The sequence below is a fragment of the Lissotriton vulgaris genome, chromosome 11 (genome assembly GCF_964263255.1).
Source record: "Lissotriton vulgaris chromosome 11, aLisVul1.2, whole genome shotgun sequence".
Taxonomy (NCBI): domain Eukaryota; kingdom Metazoa; phylum Chordata; class Amphibia; order Caudata; family Salamandridae; genus Lissotriton; species Lissotriton vulgaris.
The window spans coordinates 1,105,030,871-1,105,050,918 of NC_141699.1; the positions used below are offsets into that span (position 1 = coordinate 1,105,030,871).

General features: G+C 47.0%; 1 protein-coding gene across 2 annotated transcripts in view; it reads right to left on the bottom strand.

The window, feature by feature from the left end:
- The window catches only part of LOC147684244 (putative cation-transporting ATPase 13A4), a 330,830-nt gene that overhangs the window by 193,451 nt on the left and 117,331 nt on the right, over nucleotides 1-20,048 (bottom strand). For both annotated transcript variants that reach the window (XM_086944643.1, XM_086944642.1), the window contains exons 4-7: nucleotides 16,151-16,221; nucleotides 12,524-12,604; nucleotides 11,240-11,309; nucleotides 10,576-10,710 (exon numbers count right to left, since the gene is read on the bottom strand). In XM_086944643.1, coding sequence (XP_086800769.1) covers nucleotides 10,576-10,710; nucleotides 11,240-11,309; nucleotides 12,524-12,604; nucleotides 16,151-16,221 — 357 coding nt within the window. The remainder of the gene's footprint in view (nucleotides 1-10,575; nucleotides 10,711-11,239; nucleotides 11,310-12,523; nucleotides 12,605-16,150; nucleotides 16,222-20,048) is intronic.

Here is a 20,048-nt window from a genome sequence, read left to right on the forward strand (position 1 = left end):
AGTCCTCCACCACCCCAACCCATTTGCCCCATATTCTACAGAATTTCTTCGGACAGCCTCTTGCCTCATACAGGGGTCGCTCCTGGGTGGTGTACCAGTTTACCCCTCTATGCCAGCGTGCCATGGTGGGGGCAGCTGAGCTCAGCCAGTTGGCCGCAATGTCTCTTTTGGCCACCATCAGTGAAATGTTAAGGAAGAGTTTTTCAGCTCTGGATCCATCTAGCCCCTCAGTGATACCTAGAAGAACATTTAATGGATTAAGAGGAACCACCAAGCCTAGAACCTCAGTGAGTTCCCCAGTTATTGACTCCCAGTAGCATGTAATAGCGGAGCAACACCCTACCATGTGATAAAAATCAGCTTGTATATGGCTGCAGCAGGGGCATGATGCATCAGGTCAGAGCTCAGTGTGATGGAGACGCAGCGGCATAAGATAGGCAGTGTGAAGGTAGTATTCTTGAACCAGGCGAAGCCTTGCAGAGGCCGTGACTGTTTTGGGAGACATCAAGGCATCCCTCTAATCAGTGTCGTCCAAGGACCCAAGCCAACCCTCCCATCTATCCCTGAGGTGTGATTGTGCATTAGGTGTGTTATTGTTAAATGTTATGTTATGTTAAATGGCACTTATAAAGCACGTGGCTACTCCCAGGAGTGTCCCGGCGCTGAAGCAAAAGACCACATAACAGCTAACAAAAAGAGAACCCCTACATACGAATAGCATGACGAAGACTTACAGTTGAAAGAGCCAGGTCTTTAATTTCCGCCTAAACATGAGGAGGACTTGCACCTGTCTGAGACCGAGAGGCAGAGTGTTCCATAGACGAGAGGCAGCCACTTGAAAGGATCTGCCCCCGATCCGAGACAGCCGGACCTTAGGCGAGGAGGTGAGAAGCTGAGTGGATGACCTCTGAGTGCATTGGGGAATGTATTGTTGAAATCTTTCATTGAGGTAGGGGGCCCCTACCTTATGAAAGGCTTTAAAGACCAGAACCAGTGCTTTAAAATGGATACGTTTCTGAACCCGAAGCGAACGTAGGGAAACCAGCAATTGGGTCATATGTGTCCTGGGGCCTGCTACAAAAATGGATCTGGTGATCTGGCATTCTGTTGACAAGGGAACAATAGATACGGGAGATTCCCCCTTCCCTCGATTACCGGTCATGGTCTGGGCCTCGGGTGGATTATATTCGGGTAGGGAGGTGCCATCTGGAATGTGAAAATGGAGGGCATGTCGTATTTGCAAGTATTTGTAAAACTGGGAGGCGTGAAGGGAGTAACGAGTTTGCAAGTCTTGAAAGGTGAGCATGTGACTTCTACCCCAGATATCGCCCAATAGAGAGATACCAATGATGTCCCATGCTCTAAAGCCTGAGAGGTTGGTGACCTCCCGGAGCCAAGTGCCACACCACAGTGGGGTATGTTGGGTCAGTTTATACGACCACTGGGTATGACGTAAAGAAGCTCGCCAGGCGAAAAGCACCCCGCGGGTGACCTCGGGTAAAGTTTGGGGGATGGTGCTCCCATACAGCGTCCCTTGGATGTTAGCCAGGCCCAGGGCATGTAGTTCCAAGCGGTATGCCGGGTCAGACCAGCCACCGTTAAACCAGTCATGTACGGTGAGGAGCCGGGCCGCTTAGATAATAAAGGTACACATTTTTCATTCTCAGACCGCCGTCAAATGGTGTGATCTGGCACTGGGCACAGGGCCAGACGAGGCCTTCACCCCCCCCCCCAAGAACTTGGTGGCCATGCTGTCCAGTTAACGGAACCACGACCGTGAGAAGCAGAGGTGGGTATTCTGAAGCAAGACCTGGGCAAGACCATCCGTTTGAATAGAGCTATTATGCCCATAGGGTTCGGTGGTATAGTTTGCCATTTGAGGAGCAGCTGGGCTTTCTTCACCAATGGGGTGACGTTGAGTGACCAAGTGAGCTCAGGGAGGTGCGCCACCCAAATTCCCAGATATTTGAAGGACTGCAGCCTAAGAGGTATCGACGACTGCCAATTAAAGCAATCTCTCAACAGGTGAAGGGGAACCAACACGGATTTGGCCGAGTTCAGCCGAAAACCGGAGGTTTGTTCGAAGAGACTAAGAGCTCGGAGGCATAGGGGTCCAGACTGAGCCGGATCTACTAGGAATAGTGGAACATCATCAGCATAGAGGGCGATCTTATCTTCCTCTAAACCAGGCCATCTCCAACCTGTGAGGAACCGATCAAACCGTATAAGACAGACAAAGGGCTCCATTGCCAGCGCGAATCGGATGGGTGAGAGGGGGCATCCTTGCCTCGTGCTTCTTTTAATGGGGAAGGGGTTTGAGAGGGCTCCATTGACTACTACCTGGGTCTGCAATAGAATGCCCTAAACCAATCTATTAAAACATTCTCCAGATAGCGCCAGTCAACCGAGTAGAATGCTTTCTCGAAATCTATGAGAAGAAGGGATAGGTACGGGGTCAGCTGTTGCAGATTCGCGAATGCAAGTTGTAGGTGCCTGAGGCAGTGCCAGGTTCCCCGAGAGGGCATAAACCCGCACTGGTCGGGGTGGACCAGTTTGGCCAGATACAGCTGCGTGCGATTGGCTAGGACCGAGGAGAATATTTTGAGCTCCGAGTTAATGAGGAATATAGGGCAGTAATCAGGGCAGTACCTTGAGGGGGCTGCGATTTCGGGATCACCACAATAGTGGCCATATTTACATCTCGAAATGGAATGAGCTATGCTATGAAATCAGTGTGTCTCGATAGGAACCGTAGACCTCCTGTGGGAGTCCGTCTGGCCCTGGTGTCTTGCCCGCAGCCATACATGATACGGCATCATTGATCTCCTCCTCCTCAGACTCGCTAAGTCGTGGAAAGGAAAGTTGTTCGCACTGGAGGAGCTCCGGGAGCGAGAGAGTAGGAGGCTGTGCAGCATAGAGAGTGGCGGAATAAGCGGCAAAGCATTGGGCCACGGCAGCGGCGGCACGCTGGATTACTCCGTCTGACTTGACCACCTCAGGGATGGTACGGTTGGTCATTGGGTAAGTAGCCAAGTGATGAAGGAGTTTTCCGTTTTTGTCTCCCCATCCATATACTCTTGCAACTGAGGACCTCCACAGTAGTTTGGCCTCCTCCAAGTAGGTCTGCTTGATCTCGTCTTTCAGAAATGCCAGTCTCCTGTCCTGGGCTTCTAATCTCTCCTCCGCGGGCTGAGCATCGATTAGAGCAGCCTGGCCCTCCAAGAATGTGTGATGGGAAATCTTGTTTCATACTTTTAAGTTTGCGTTGGCCCTTGGCAAAGCCTCAGATGGTGGCCTTACCGGCTTCCCATAGTGTGCCAGGAGAGAAGACCGATCCATGATTATTGGTAAAGTATTGGCCGAGCTCATCTCCAACTTGGTCTCCCACTTGGTCTCTAAAGTCCTTGTCTTGAAGGAACCAGGCCTTCAGCCGCCAGATCGGGCGTGAGGACATCATGAGACTGCCCAGCCGCAACGCCACCAGTGAGTGGCCTGATAGACCTATGGGGAGGATGGCGGCATCTCTAACCGTTCTACAATCTAGGACCTGCAGAAAAACATAGTCTAATCATGCGTGCATATGATGGGAAGCTGATGTGTGGGTGTAGAGTCGAGCTGTCGGATGCCAGAGCCTCCAGGCATCCCCGAGACCCAGGGTGGCAGCCCAGTTCGACAGATGGCTAGATAGAGTGAATCTCGAGGTTGATGGTGCCGTCGCAGTGTCAAGGTCAGGGTTCATTACTGCATTGAGGTCTCCCTCAATGATGGTCATCCCCAGGGGCAGGGCGGCGACCAGTTTAGCGAGACTTTGAAGCATGGAGGCCAATAAGGAGGGGGGAGAATATACAGTGAGTAAGTTCAGAGGCAGGTCCCCAAAGCTTCCCTCCAGGAGGAGAAAACAGCCCTTCGGGTCATCGGTTACTTTGTTCACCACGAGTGGAAGACTACGGCGCACCAGGAGCCACCCCAAGCAATCCCCAATTAAAGCTGGAGTGCCAGACTCTGTCATAGCCCTAACGCACTAGGAAGGGGCACTGTTTGCCCACCATGTGGGTTTCCTGGAGCAGCAGGATATCTATAGTGTGACGCTGAGCATAGCGCAGGACCGTTGTGCGCTTGGCCTTGTTCAGCAAGCCTTTAACATTCCAGGACATTATGTGGTGCGAAGCTTTCTCAGCACGATTGTCTGACATAGGGAGAGCGGGCATAGGGCAGGACACCTAGTGCGAGTGGCCAGTGAGGGCAGAGTAACGCGGGTGCGCAAAGTAGTGGGTGCAATTCTACGGATTGGGGCCTTGCGTGCCTGTCCTGTAGCTGGAAATGCATGCTGGTACAATGAACAAACACAGCAACAAAAACAAATAGGGACATCAGTCCCCCCTCCCCAACCCAATTCCCTCCCCTCTTCCTATACTTCGAGAACGGAAGCATCTGACGCCCTAACAGGGAAAAAACTAGAAGACTAAACTAAAACGCTTGGGAATGGGGAATCGTGGAGGACCCCTCCTCTCAGTAGTATGTTCGTGGCAATGTCCATCTGGAGTGAAAGTTAACAGTTAATGGAAGTGAGGCTGCTTAAGTGTGTCTGTAAGGCAAAGATGAGTTCTAGCAGGACCCGTGAGGAGTGCCGGGCTGCAAGAGAGATCAGTGTCAGGTAGATCAAACAGTGATGGTCGAAGTGAGACACCTCTGGGATCTGATTGACTCAAGGAACCAGAGCGCTGCAGCGCAAGTAGACCACCGGAAGGCGCCCCAGTCGGGGACTGATGAGCAGGGCCCATCGTTGAATCTGAAGGGGCCCGTCTCTAGCCCTGCAGCCTGTGGGAGTGGTTACACGGTGGCCGAGGGGCCGGGATATTTTGATTGGCACTTCCGGCTACAGGAGACGGATCACATGCATTGGATTTTAAGGGGCGTTCTTCTGTCAACCATGTCCAGGCTTCTTCAGGGTAATCAAAGAAAAGATTACAACAGGACCTGTTTTCAGCATCCTCCGCCCACCGGTGCAGCTCCTGGGTGTGGGACCAGAGGCAGACAAACTGGTCCTTAAGCTTTTGGACCTCATCCTCAACGGTTGAGATACGGCATTCAGCTTCTTTAATCCGGGTCGTAGCATTGTGAAGGTCTTGGCAGATGAGGGTCACATCAAATCGACTTCAGCAATCTTTCCCTCCACCGAGGTTTGTGGGGTGTGTATAGCCTGGAGGATAGTGGACAAGTCTGCAGAAGGAGGGCCTTCCTTGTCTGTGTTACCCCCTCACCGCCCGGTGTCTGTAGTAGTAAACCGGTCCATCTTTGTCTGGGTGTTGGGGGTCTTTAGTCAAGTCAAGTCAAGTCAAGTCAAGTCAAGGAATTTATATAGCGCACTACATACCCAGAGGGTTTCAAGGCGCTTAGGGAGGGGAGGGGGATTACTTGTCAAATATCAATGTTTTGAGTTGCTTTCTGAATGCTAGGTGGTTCTGGGTGAGGCGAAGGTAAGCGGGGAGTGAGTTCCATGTTTTAGCAGCCAGGTATGAAAAGGATCTGCCTCCCATGGTGTTCTTGTTGATGCGAGGTACAGTGGCGAGGGCTTGGCTGGAAGAACGTAGTTGGCGGGAGGGGGTGTAGAAGGACAGTCGTGAGTTGAGGCAATCTGGTCCGATGTCGTAGAGTGATTTGTGTGCGTGGGTAAGCAGACGGAAAGTGATCCTCTTATTAACGGGTAGCCAGTGGAGGTCTTTAAGGTGATCGGAGATGTGTTCGTTGCGTGGGATGTCTAATATGAGCCTGGCTGAGGCGTTTTGGATTCGTTGGAGTTTCTTCTGGAGTTTTGCGGTAGTACCTGCGTAGAGGGTGTTTCCGTAGTCCAGTCGGCTCGTGACCAGAGCATGGGTGACTGTTTTCCTTGTTTCGGAGGGGATCCAGCGAAATGTTTTTCTGAGCATGCGAAGAATGTTGAAGCAGGAAGAGGATACGGCGCTGACTTGTCTGTTCATTGAGAGTGAAGAATCCAGGATGACGCCTAGGTTCCGTGCGTGGTCTGTCGGAATGGGTGCTTTTCCGAGGGCTTCTGGCCACCAGGAGTCGTCCCATGCAGAGGGGGATGTACCTAAGATGAGGACTTCTGTTTTGTCCGAGTTCAATTTCAGGCGGCTTTGTTTCATCCATTCGGCAACTTCTTTCATTCCTTCGTGTAGGTTAGTTTTGGCGGTGCTGGGGTCATTGGTGAGGGAAAGGATCAGTTGAGTGTCGTCCGCGTAAGAGATGATGTTGAGGTTGTGTTGGCGTGCGATGGCCGCGAGGGGGCTCATGTATACGTTGAAGAGGGTGGGACTGAGTGAGGATCCTTGTGGTACGCCGCAGATGACATCAGAGGCCTCGGACTTGAATGGAGGAAGGCGGACTCTCTGGGTTCTTCCGGTGAGGAACGAGGTGATCCATTCAAGTGCTTTTCCTTGGATTCCGATGTTATTGAGGCGTTGTAAAAGGGTGCTGTGGCAGACTGTGTCGAAAGCTGCAGAGAGGTCAAGGAGGATGAGGGCGACTGTGTCTCCATTGTCCAGTAGAGTTCGAATGTCGTCTGTTGCTGCGATGAGGGCGGTCTCAGTGCTGTGTTTTGCTCGGAAGCCAGATTGTGAGGGGTCGAGGGATTTGTTGGCTTCGAGGAAGGCGGCGAGCTGGTTGTTGACAGCCTTCTCGATGACTTTGGCCGGGAATGGAAGAAGCGAGATGGGGCGGTAATTTTTGAGTTTGGTGGGGTCTGCTGTTGGTTTTTTCAGAAGGGCGGTGAGTTCAGCGTGTTTCCAGTCTTCTGGGAAGGTGACGGAGTTGAGGGAGCAGTTGATGATGTCTCGGAGGTGCGGTGCAATGACGGAGTCTGCTTTGTTGAATATGTGGTGAGGACATGGGTCTGTGGGGGATCCTGAGTGGATGGAATTCATCAGGCGGATGGTGTCCTCAGTGGAGATTGGGTTCCAGTCGTTAAGGGTGTTCACGGGGGGAAGATGATCAGCAAATGGTAGGGTGGGTTGGTTTCCGGGTTGGTTGTCAAAGCTGTTGTGGATGTCTGCAATCTTGTTGTGGAAAAATGAGGCTAGGGAGTCGCAGAGGGCTTGAGATGGGGTGATGTCGTTGGAGTTGGCCGAGGGATTGGAAAATTCCTTGACGATGTTGAAAAGTTCCTTGCTGTTGTGGGCGTTGTTGTCAAGTCTTCGTCCAGGAAGGCAGGAGGTCCAAGCGGGATTCTGGTGCGCAGGCGGGAGGACAGAGAAGGAAACAATGAGGAGGAAGGAAGAGGGCCCCTCCACTCCGAACCCTGCTGTCCGATCGACGGCCGAAATTTCTTTCCATACGCCCATCTCGTTTTCCCAGGGTGGGTGCAGATGTGTGGAATCACACATACGGACCGGGGCTAGCACCGAGTACAAGGCCGACGAGGAAGAGGAGCAGGTCACAGCCCACTAGGTGTGAAGGAAGCGGAACAGCCAGGAGAGGAGGTGGAAAATTAGAGGATCCCCTTCTGCCCGCCACCCGATATGATGGCCGAGATTCCCGGGAGGCTCCGCTCGCCAGGTACACGGTGGACCACAGGTAGGTGGCAGTCTCTTCACCCAGCACCAAAACTCAAATCAACGGCCGAGGCGTCCCCAACACACCACCACTGCACCAGGGAGTAAAGCAGATCAAAGGGCTGGCCCGGGCAATGTCCACAATGAGGGGCCACTGCCACCAGCTAAAGGAGTGTAGATCAGGATACCCCAGGACGCGGCAGGTGGGGGGGACCTCCTTCCACCCGAATGATGGCAGAACGCCCCCCCATCCGTGAGGAAACAGGCCCTCTACCTCCTTACCTCATTGGGTCACAGTCGGGCCGTACAATCGGCTGTCTCAGGTCCTGCAGCCGATTGTACGGCCCGTTGTAGAATCACCTCCCGCATCCAGTGCAGGGCCCTCTCAGCAGCAATCCAGGCCTCTGCAGAGCGTCTCGGGGGAGGGGGCACATACAGTGAAATCGCACGCACCTACTGCCGCTGCCCGCTCAACAGCAGCTCTTGTTGCCCCACTAGGCCACTGATCACAGGCCCAGTGCTCAGAGCCGGTAACTCTTGGAGCCCTCACCGGTCTAGAAACAGCTTGGAAGCCCAGGGGGGGAGCAGCACTCCTCGCCTTCTCCACCATCTGTAGACAGCCGAGCACCCCTGGATCGCGGACGCCGCGCCGCCTCAACACAGGATCCACTCCAGGAGGCACGGCAGCCAGTACCTCATCAGGCTCTCCCAGTACCTCACACCCATCTGGATATCCTTCATCGTCAGGGAGGGAGAGGCGACACAAACACCAGCTGGAGTGGCGCAAACAGTATAGCGGAGCTGCCATCTTGAGACCACCTCGAGACCCGGATCTCGGCCGGGCCCGCTTGTGGCGCCGGGATGCAACCCACACCACTTCCAGGGAAGGCCCAAGGGCCAAGGTCAGGCAGGCAGGCTGCATACATGGTAAGCACTCTCCGATGGCAGCAGATGGAGGTGCGGATGAAGGAGGGGTCTGGAGCACTTCTAAAGTGCAACCGCCATTTTGATGCTCCTGGCCACGCCCCTCTTGGTAGTTTTTAATTGATATCTTTTTTGTGTTTGTCAGTCACTCCGTGTACAAAACTTGAAGTCCAGTGAGGTGATTGGTGACCTCGAGCCCTGACAAAATTGCCATAAAAAAAGAACAGGCAATGAAACATGTTGGCCCATCCGAATTTGGTCTGCAACAAGCAGTTGTTTTTAAATCTTGAGTAAGCTCACAATTCTGAATAAAACTGGCACACCGTATATGTGAGTCTTACCTCAATTTTAACTAGAGATATACTTTATGTCACACAGATTACGGGAACTTGTTCTCTTTTTTTATACACACATTATTATTTAAACCTCTATTATCTGTTTCTTCTCTACAAGTGAGAAAGTTACCAATGATGAGAAACGTGGGCACAACTGGTGAGAGCCTACCAGTAGCTCCTCTGGTGTAGCGCACAAGAGGGGCTTTCTCACCTTCACGCAATGTTTTGTTTTTCTATACACCTGTCTAGTTGGGGGTGTATTTGGAAAGAGGTGACTGACAAACTGATCTTTTTTTATAAAAAAAATTACTGTAGGCATTGAGGACTGGATAAGACTGGTTAAAATATTTAGACCAGCAGGTGGGTAGAGGAAGTTGTCCCCCACTACCATTCCTACAAAAGAAAGTAGATTATGCCCTGCATAATCAGGTCTATAGCTGTTTTTGGCTAAGGGGGTTATATCGCCAAGTCAAATTGGCAGTTTACAATTGTATTCCGGCTGCCGAGGCAGGCCTGGGACATATTTTAAAGGGCTACTTAAGTGGGTGGCACAATAAGTGCTCCAGGCCCACTAGTAGCATTTAATTTACAGGCCCTGGTTATATGGTATACCACTTTTCAAGGGACTTAAAAGTAAATTAAATATGCCAAATCAGATTTAAGTCAATTTTACTATGATTAAGGGAGAGAGCAAAGGAACTTTGGCAATGGGTAGCAGTGGTAAAGAGCCAACAAAGATGAATTTCAGCAAAAAGTGGAGGGTGGAGGCAAAACATTTGGAGGAAGACCACCCTAAGTCTGGCAGGTCTATCAGCTTGCAGGTGCAGACCCGACTCCAAGATTAGCACAAGGGTAATAGAACAACATAAATGTTGTGGCCCTAGGTCTAAAACTTTGGAACTAACTGCCACATGATTTCAGACGGACAAACAAACTAACCCCATTTAAAGCTTGTATCCATCTGACTAATGTATATTTCACAAAACGTTGGACACTCTTGAGATTATAGTGATATACAAACAGTATCGTGTGCTGTGGTTTAAGGGGTGGGATGGTAAAGCCTGTATTTGTATGGTAAAATATGGTATGGTATGGCATAGCATGGCATGGTATGTTTGGAATGGTACAGTGTGATATGGTATGGTATAGTAAGGAATGGTATGGAATGGCATTGTATGGAATGGTATGGTATGGCTCATGGTATGGAATGGTATGGTATGATATGATATGGTACAGTATGGTATGGTATGGTACGGTATGATATGGTATGGTATGGTATAGTATGGAATGGTATGGCACGCCATGGCATGGTAAGATATGGTATGGTGTGGTATAGCATGGCATGGTATGTATAGAATGGGATGGCATGGCATGGTATGGTATGGTATGATATGGTATGATATGGAATGGTATGGCACGGCACAGCAAGGCATGGCATGGTATGGTATGGTATGGTATGGTATGGTATGGTATGGTATGGTATGGTATGGTATGGTATGGTATGATATGGTTTTCCCTCACCCACTGAGAGGAGCAGCACTGAATGCAGAGTTTAGCCTTGGAAGTACCTTTAGGTCGGCTTGATGTATAATTGTTTCACCCCAGCTATAGTCACAGAAACTTAATTTCATGCCACACTATTACCCTTTAGCTAGATGTTACATTCAATTTGTTGGAGGGCGACCTTTTTATCTTTATTTCCAAGTGTGAGCCCATCAAAGCCCCTACCAAAGAGATAACATTTTTCATCCAGTCAAGGCACTCACCTTACGGAGGTCATAGGTTGTGACTATGACGGAAATTAGAGTCATACATATGATGACACCGGGAATTTCATAGTTTCCAAGGTACAACCAAAGAGCCATAGCAAGCGCTTGGAATAAGTAAAAGGGATTTAGAACCTGTGTAGAACAAAGAGAAAACAGATAAAAGTAGCATTCACAGATTAATTAGATTATTAACATTCATCAATTAACCAGCTATTTTCAAGGTCATTATGTTTTGATAGAACTAGTGCAAGCTGCAAGAGAGCACTGGGTCTGTAGAGTGTGATTCTCCCAGGGGGGCTGAGTTAGAGACTGGGCATAATATTCCTGGGATATTATTATAATGAATTTAAATTGATGAGTACAGTTTTTAAGGATAGTTAATTAATTGTTAAATAATTCTTGATCCATTACCATCTAGAGGACAGCAAAATGCATAACTGCAGCCAAAAGTTTAAAATTATTCAATGGATTCAGGATACAGCTACGGCACAGAATATTTGAAACTCTATCTATTAAATCAGCCACTCAAAACTAAAATAGCTGTCATTCGACTGACCCAATTAATAACCTATTAACCTATTAAAATCTCCTATCAGCCAATTAACTGTGTTATTTATTTGGTTGTTTTCTTACACAGTAAGAGTCCATGAGCTCCTCCTACCTCTTTGAAGAGCAGTTTCCAAACTGGGACTACCTCTACTTCAATAGCATTGGGTCCGCAGATCAGTTTCCTACAAAGAACAATTCCTTGGTTAGTGATCAACACTAAAAACATACAACATGTATAAATCATTCCTGTCTGAGGTTCCAACACCTTGAGCACATGTGAATAGATGCTACACGCCTCGGATCCCGTGACCTTCTCAGGTGTGCGAGACATTGACTCCTCATGGCTGTGAACAGATTCTTATACTACTTCAAGCTACTTGGTCCTCAATGGAGGGAACATTGACCCTCAAGGATGCAAACTATGGTTCAACAGATGTAGCATCTGATTGCATCTTCCCCACAAGCCCCAGTGAATCCTGCATCATCAGAGCTGTGATGTTTCCAAGGTCCATGCATGAGCAGCTTCTCCAGTCCAGGTCTGTTCATTGGTCTCTTGAAGTCCTCAATGTATGAGGCTATAAACAGGACTACAAGTGATTGAGTGTTAACAAAAGCCTGACTTGATGAGAACCTCAGTCATGGACAAGGGAATCTTGCCAGCCCGGCATCTGTCACCTCTGACCTATGTGTGGAATGAAAGGGGCAAGCAGTGGATCACAGGGGGTGGCTGGGAAGGTCTCTGGTGTGAGAGGAGTGTGCACAGTTGCACACTCACAGCCTGCAGCACTGTAGACACTTCACCGAATGGAGCCATCTGTCCCTTTACACTGATGCTGGCTCTTGGAAGGCACAGCAGAAGTCTCTGTAACATCTCACTGATACTTTGCTGCTGGACACAATAACCACCAAAGCCTCACATGGCGACTTACCATGAATGTGGTGGCCATCTTTGAACTGCAAGGCTATTCTGGTTGGGCTCAGGAGTAAGATGAACTACCACAACATGAGCATCTGTCGTTCACGGTACTTGTGTTTTTAGAGCTATTTCTTTAGCATGATATGCCTCCTCATGCTCAAAATGGGCAGAAGGTTGCAGTTTACACTAAAATATAGCCCTAAGTGCAAGATTGGCTTTTCGCATAATTACAACAAAATGTGCAGTTTGGCAAACATGCATGTTGAAATATTTCTACTTGAATCCCCAAAAATATTTTATGTGCAGTAGAAAACCTCAGATAATTAGCCCCATACATTTTCAAAGAGTTCCCCGCAAAATCTTAAATTTTTCACAGTGCGTGTAAGTGCTACACAAGTGCTTTGCTAGAGTGTGGTGCACTTAACATCAATAAATTGGACTGTACTGCCCTTGTTGAGTGCTGGGCCACAGTCTTTTTACCCGATTTCTTGCTCTTCACTTGTGAATCCGGATCCAAACTTTGTGTGCATGTCAGTGCAGGAGTACCTGTCCTCCAGAGCCCTGAAATGAGAACACATGAAATGAGTTTGCATATAATGTAGTTTACACATTTCTGAAACAAATATATTGATCCAAGAGGCCTTCTTATTTGCTTAATTAATTACTACCCATAGATCTAAGCCCATTAAGAAGGCTCAGTGTGTTAAGGAGCCTGCTGTACACACCTTCAAGCAACTACAGAAAATAATCTGTAAGAGGACTCAGAGCCATAAGTATCAATGTTAGGTTTTGCGATTCTCAAATAGCGAATTTTGGAGAATCGCTATTTGAGAATCGCAAAACGCTATATATGTAGGATTTGCATTAAATTTTGTGAATCCTACATATTCCTTAGTTGTGAATCGCAAATTGCAATTCACTCAGTTCACTCAGCTGCCTGCTGAAGGAACACCCTTTATCTTACTATTCACCGAGCAGAGTGGGGTTCAGGTATAGATGCTTATTGGTCTCATGTTGTGAGTGGTCCCTTCAGCCACAATGAAATTGTAGTCACCTGCACAATATATCTTAGGAATGGCAGTTTTTATCTTTAACATACTAAGCAGTGTTTTAAGTGGGCAAAGTTATTTCTCTACTGGGCACGGATTTCTGTCCTTGTCAGGGCTGTCTCAGAAAAAGAAATCTAGAGGCCAAAAAAGACAAATCTGAGTGACAAGACTAAATAAAGACTTTGTGGAAGAGGACTGGGGAAGTAAGGAGAAGAACCAGTAGGCTGAGGATGACAACCAGTAGGAGAATAAGGGCCTTAGGTGGACCACCAGAAATGCTGGGATGACCTAAGCTATGAGGGCCAGGACAAGAAGAGCCAGGCTCAGGGAGACCCAAACCATGAGGACCATGGCTGCCATTCACAGAGGGGACCTGGAATAAATAGATGAGGTGGAACAGGATAAGGAACAATAGCCCTAGGGGTATCAGGACCAGGGTGCGAAGGATCAGGAGGGCCAGGAGGATGTGGAAGAAGAGGTTCTGAACTCAGAGGACAAGGGCCCAAAGTAAAAGAAGGACCCAGGGTAGAAGGAACAGAAGGCCCTGGATCATAATGACCAGGTGGGATATGATGGCATGAGTGCACTGACCTGAACAAGAAGGACGAGGACGACCAGGGCCAGGAGTATCAGACCCCGGTAGACAGAGCAAAGCGGGCCAGTACCAGGAGACAAATGGAAAGAAGGATCAGAGAAAAGAGGGCCAAGACAACAGAGATTAGACCTTGGAGGACCAAGAGGACAAAATTGAATGGACCAGGATCCGGAAGACCACAACAGAAAAGGACCAGTGTGACCAGGACCAGGAGGCCCTAGATCAAAATGGCCAGGAGGGTTATAAAGGATCAGGAAGTCTAGGCTCAGTGGGGATAGCATCAGAAGCTTATTGAGGGTTAGAACCAGGAGGGCCCTCAACTAGGGTGGCAAGGACTTCATGAACCAGGGTAACATGCACTTGGGAACTAGGAAGACCAGTACCACAGGGATGAGAAAACACTAGACCCAGGAGGAGCATTACTAGGAGGGCTGTGATGGAGAGGACCACATTCAGATGGACAAGAACATGGTGGAACAGGTAAAGCAGGAGACCAAGAGGACTAGTAGGACTAGGGTTACTGTGGGGGCCTGGGAAACCTAGGCTAGTGGGACCAGCACCAGGAAACCTGATACACAAGGACCAGATAAAGGAGTACCAGAACTAAGACCAGGACTACAGGGGGCATGAGCAGAAGGTAGGAACAAGCAAACCAGAGAACTAGATAACCAGGTGAAAAGGACTATGAGAACTGGTGGGCGAGAATTATGGCATGGCGGAAGAAAAGTTCCAGGATCCTGTGAAACAGGAGGCCTAGCATTGAAATAACTAGGGAGAGGAGACCACAAGAATGATGAGCAGGCAGAGCAGGACCAGGAACTGAAGGGACAGGAAGTTCTTAGACTAGAATGAACTGGAGGTCAAGGAACATCAGATCTACGAAAGGCTAGGATCAGGTGTGACGGGCCAGGAGGGGTTATTGCAGAACCATGTGGGTAAGGAGCAGAAGGACTACTGGCAGTAAGATTGGGACCAGATGAAGAGTACAATCAAGATCAGTGGTAAGCCACCAGGATGTACAATACGGAGTCAATCCAGGAGCGATCGAATCCTATCACCTGGTGCAATTCTATCTACCCAGGAATAACAACATGGAGTTAATATAGGAACCCCAGAATTCTAGCCACTTGGGCAGTGCTCACTCACTAGTGAGTACAATATAGAGTCTACCTAGCTGTAACAGAATTCCAAAGACCACTGGTATGCCACTAGGAAGCATATTGTGGAGTGTACCGAGGAGTGACAAAATCCTAGCCCTTAGTGGCAGTGCCAAACTACCAGGAAACAACACATAGAGTCAACACAGGAGCAACTCAATCCTCAACCTGTAGGAAGTGCTAGGCTAAAGAGTTCTAGTTGAGTTGAACAGAGACATTATGGAATATGATCTGGGATTTAACCTGAGAATTATTCTGTTATTACGTAAATGCAGTACTTGGTTGAGATGAAATCTAGAAGTGTATGTAAGATGAATGCATTAGGTTAAGTAAAGAGAGAATGAGGTTGTAAGAGGGAAAAGGACTGGTGTTGGGGCCAAAGGGCAGTTGAGGTTGTATCATAACTACAAGGTTGCAAATATAGGGCCCGATGTAGGTGGTCATTTACCGTCCGGTAACGGCCAATTTCTGCCGTTACCGACCGGTAAATGGGTTTTTGGGATGTATCGGGACAATTTTACCGATTCGGTAAATTTACCGAATCGGTAAAATACCGAATCGGTATTTTTACCAATTCGGTAACTTCCAGATGTAGGTGGGACTCTTCTGAGTCCCAAAGGCCTTTCAGATTCTGTATTTTACCACCCAATCCAATTGGATGGTAAAATACTGAATCCAGGTGTGCATGCACATGTGTGCATGTACACCTATGCCATGTGACAGACAGACATGCCCTTAGGGCATGTCTGTGTACCACATGGCACACATGCCTGTATTTGGGGTGCTAGAGGGTGTCAAAGTGACACCCCCTGCACCCTTGCTGGAATCAGTATTTACTGAATCAGGAAATACCGATTCGGTAATGCCCATTGATTCCTATGGGCTTCAATGCCCATAGGAATCAATTTACAAAAGGGGGTGGTGATGAACAGAGTGTCTGAATAGGAATCAATGGGCATTACCGAATCGGTATTTACAGAATCGGTAAATACCGAAACTTAATGAATCGGTATTTACCGATTCTGTAATACCTACATCCCACCCCCTCTATTTTACCACTTCTTAAATACCGAATCGGTAAAATTCGCTATTTAAGAAGTGGTAAAATAAAATTACCTACATCTAGCCCATAATTTGTTCCTTTGTCATGAAATGTTGAAAGGGCCAGGTATATTTGAGACTTTGCTTGCCAGGGTCCACCTATAGAGGAGCCGCTTGTGGCATGAACTAATTGCAGAAAGAATATCATGTTATGACTGTATGCTAACAGTTTCTCATTTATTTGTGTAGAGAAAATAAGCCATACCCAATTTTCATGAACCGGTTCTCAGAGCTGTCCCAAACATACAGAATCTTCTGTACCTTAATAAATCGAACCTGCAGAAACAAGCAAGACCTTATTAGAACACCACTTTATTCCACTACAGTTTGATCACAAAAGAGAAGGTTACATATGCAGAGTAACAAATATCATCCTTCTAAGAAGTGATCCTAATGAGTTTTGTGTCCAAATGAAAGAGTATTGTGAAAAGCGAGTTCCTCGTATTTACTCCCCCCTGGATTATTCACTTTTTGGACACCCTGGTTCATGGACTTTAGCTGTGAGTGAGTCTCTCTACCAAAGTCTCAGTCACTATAAGCTCTGTTATCATAGAATAGAGATTGCAAACCACACGTGTGAATGTTCTTATGATAGAGCCCAGAGCAGCTAGGGTGATAATCTCTGGAATAGTTGAATGTGAACACATGCACACATGTGCAGGCTTAATGCTGAGGACTATGCTAAATCTTAGTCGACCTGTGTACATGTAGCCTGTACCAAAAAGAACCCTTCATGGATAGGTATTGGCCAGTGTAGGCCTCATAAAGGTTTTCAGAGTGCTTTGTTGTGTTATACACTTTGGGCAAAATCTTGAAATCTGCACTACACTGCAGTTTTGCCATAGTTAGACCTGAAGAATCAGTTGACGCACCAATATTATAGTAAGTCAGGATACTGAATTCAGATCTGACATTAAATTACACACATCTGCACTCCTTGTGATACTTCAAGGTTGATTTTTCTCAGAATAGGCTCTTCATAATATTTGTGCCTTTGAAGCACACTACTGAGTTAAGTTAATTACTCTGCTGATTGATCAAAGGCCTCCTCACACAATAAGGTCATTTCCCGGACATTAAGCATGTTCCTGGTGAGGGGAGGGGGGAGAGAGTGAAAACAGAGTCTACATGTGCTAATTACTTTTTACATTGCACCTGGCCTAGGAAGACTCAACTCCACTGAAAGAAAGGAGGGTAGATAGACCTCTAGAGTCAGTCACAAGAGGAGCTGCCTTTAAAGTTTTTGAGGGAAAGGGCCAACCTTCTGCAGTAGTTAGGTTCTCAGGTATGCTCTTTTAAAAGGTTACTTGATGGCCCATCTGGGCAATTCCCAAAATCCTGTGCAGGAGGATCGGGCACGAGTGGAGTGATGATGTGTCAACCTATAAGTGGGCAGAGGTGGATAGTTTCTGCAACTTTCCACCACCATTCACAAACCCTTGCCGAAATGAGATTTTGAAGAGCAGTCAGGACCTGGAATAAGAGATGCCAAAAGAATGGCTGGCTGCAGGAGAGAAGATCCCTGAATGAGATAGATTACAGGATTTTTAAACATGTTTCCTCACCAAAAGCCCGTCTCCAGGCACTAGGTTTTGGCATGGTTCTTCACTTGCTGAAGGTATAGCCAAATTCACCTGGTGGAGGAAGAGCATACCAGAACAGCCAAACCTGTGCAGTATTCCAGAACTATATAATCAGCAACTTCACCAGAGAGGACCTTGTAGTCTTATTAGGCATGCTCCTCTTGCTTACAGCACCAAGGGAAGGGCATCTGGACATTTAAAGATGTTAATGACCGTACTTTAGCTAGCTATGATTTCGGAGTGACCTGTTTTCTCTTCATAGCTCCCGATACTTCAGGGTGACATCGACAATGAAATTGTGCTTGATCTTCAGTGCCATGCAAAGAATTTTTTTTATTTCATTTTAAAAAATGTGTTTCATAATCTGACTCTAAAGAAGGTGGTAAATCAGGATGAACTCCCTCAATAAAAGCTTAGCTACTATGAGTGAGGAAGGCACACCTCCTGGTTGAGTTGGCAGACAATTACAAGAATGTACCTCAAATATTACAGGATATGGAATTTTTATAAAGTCTGTTTCTAGTCTTGTGAAAAGGCCCTTTAGGCTTGATAATGTGACTCATTGGCATATTTGTTCTCTTGCCAACATTTAACTGTTGGCAAGCTATACATCTTAGGCACCACATTTCTGCAATGGTTCTAAAATGAGGAATGAACAAATACCTTTTAAATCTCCTAAACATTGTATTCCATCCAACATGGGTGGGGTCATGAAGATACCTTGCCATGGGCAACAGCATTAAGTCAAGTAAAAACACATCTCTTATCTAAAGTCAACAGCACCTTATTTGCATATTTTGAACATCTTGCCTTTTCCTATCCTTTCTTTACTTCCTTTGGTTCCTCTTTTTGCAACTGGCTTAGCTCTTCAAGTGACTGAGTCGCCCTAGACAAGTAATTAATTTAATTTTCTAATTCACTCTCTGATGTGTCATTTATTCATAATGTACCTGACGTGTGAGTGAAGTATTTTGTAACTTCATCTGCAAAGTTACTTCTTGCTGAAAACATTTTATCTCCACTCTTGTGTGCGGTACATATGGCAACTGCAATTTACTTTAGGAGAAGCAGAGCTTGCAACAAACCCAGAATTTCTGGGCTTTTTCTTGTAGGGGTAACAGAGGACATCAAGAAACCAATGGGTAGATATATGTGATCAAAGTCATGGAACATACCAAAACCATAGTGGATATCTGTAATGATTATCACACTTAGCTTATCGGCTATGTAGCATGCTCTTGAAATTGCAATGAGTTATGCCCATTTGTGCGGGAGTTACAGTACACAGTTTGAAGCTTCCACAATAGACACTGTTGGGCAGACTCCATATGCTGCTCGAAGAACTCAACAAGAGCCTGTCAGACAGGAACCATCAACAAATAAAACCTAAATCAGCCAAATCAAGTGGTACATATTGAATGTCTGGTCTTGGTTCGGGGCATAAATCAGCCACATCAATGCAATAGTGATCAATTTAATTCATTTATTCGGTATCATCTTCTTCAGGGTGAGGCATGAACATCACAATATTTAAAGCAATGCAGACTTTAATTGAAACATTTCCTGATGAAACTATCATTTTATCATTGTTGAAAAATGGTATTCTCTGCAGGTTCACCCCCAAACTTTTTGCCTTCCTCCTCCATCCATTTTTTCTGACCTTGTTTTTGTTGGGCGTATGACTCTGAGCACTTTACCACTGCTAATCATTGCTAAAGTCTATGTGCTCTCTCCCACAAAACATGGCAACATTGGATGGCATATTTCATTTACTTATAACGTAAGTCCCTAGTAAAGATCAGTATATATGTTGAGTGCCTGTCAATTAAATGCTGCTAGTGGGCAGCAGCACTGATTGTGCCACCCACTTAAGTACCTCTCTAACTATGTCTCAGGTCTGCATTGCAAAACCTGTATGGGAAGCTTATACTGCCAATTCAACCTGGCAAGATAAACCTCTTGTTAGGCCTAAACCTTCCCGTTTTATAAAAATACGTCATCCCAAAGATAGGCCCTGGGTAGCCCAGAGGGCAGGGTACAATGTATTTATAAGACAGGACATGTCGTTTTAAGTTTTACATGCCCTGGTAGTGAAACATTTCCAAATCTATTTTTTTACTACTAAAAGGTTTGTTGACCCTTATGATAACATTGGGATTGCCTTATTACATCTGTTAAGTATAATTCCCAATTGTGAAGTGATAGGCTTTTCAGGTTTGGTTTCACTGGAGTCACAATTTAAAATCACAACTCATAGTGAAGTTGGATTTTAAATTACAGTCTAGCAAATGCCACTTTTAGATAGTTGGCATTTACACACTTTAACCATTCCGTGCCTGTTACCTGTCTCTGAATACACATCTGGAGTGGGTGACAGCTGGGCTTTATGCACTCTCTCTAGATAGCCACACTCAAAGGAAACTTAGGTGTGTTTGATGGGCCATCTACATCTTGATGGGAAATCCTGGGCAGGATGGAGGGAGGGGCAGACACTTACACACGAATGGGATTGGTTCTGTC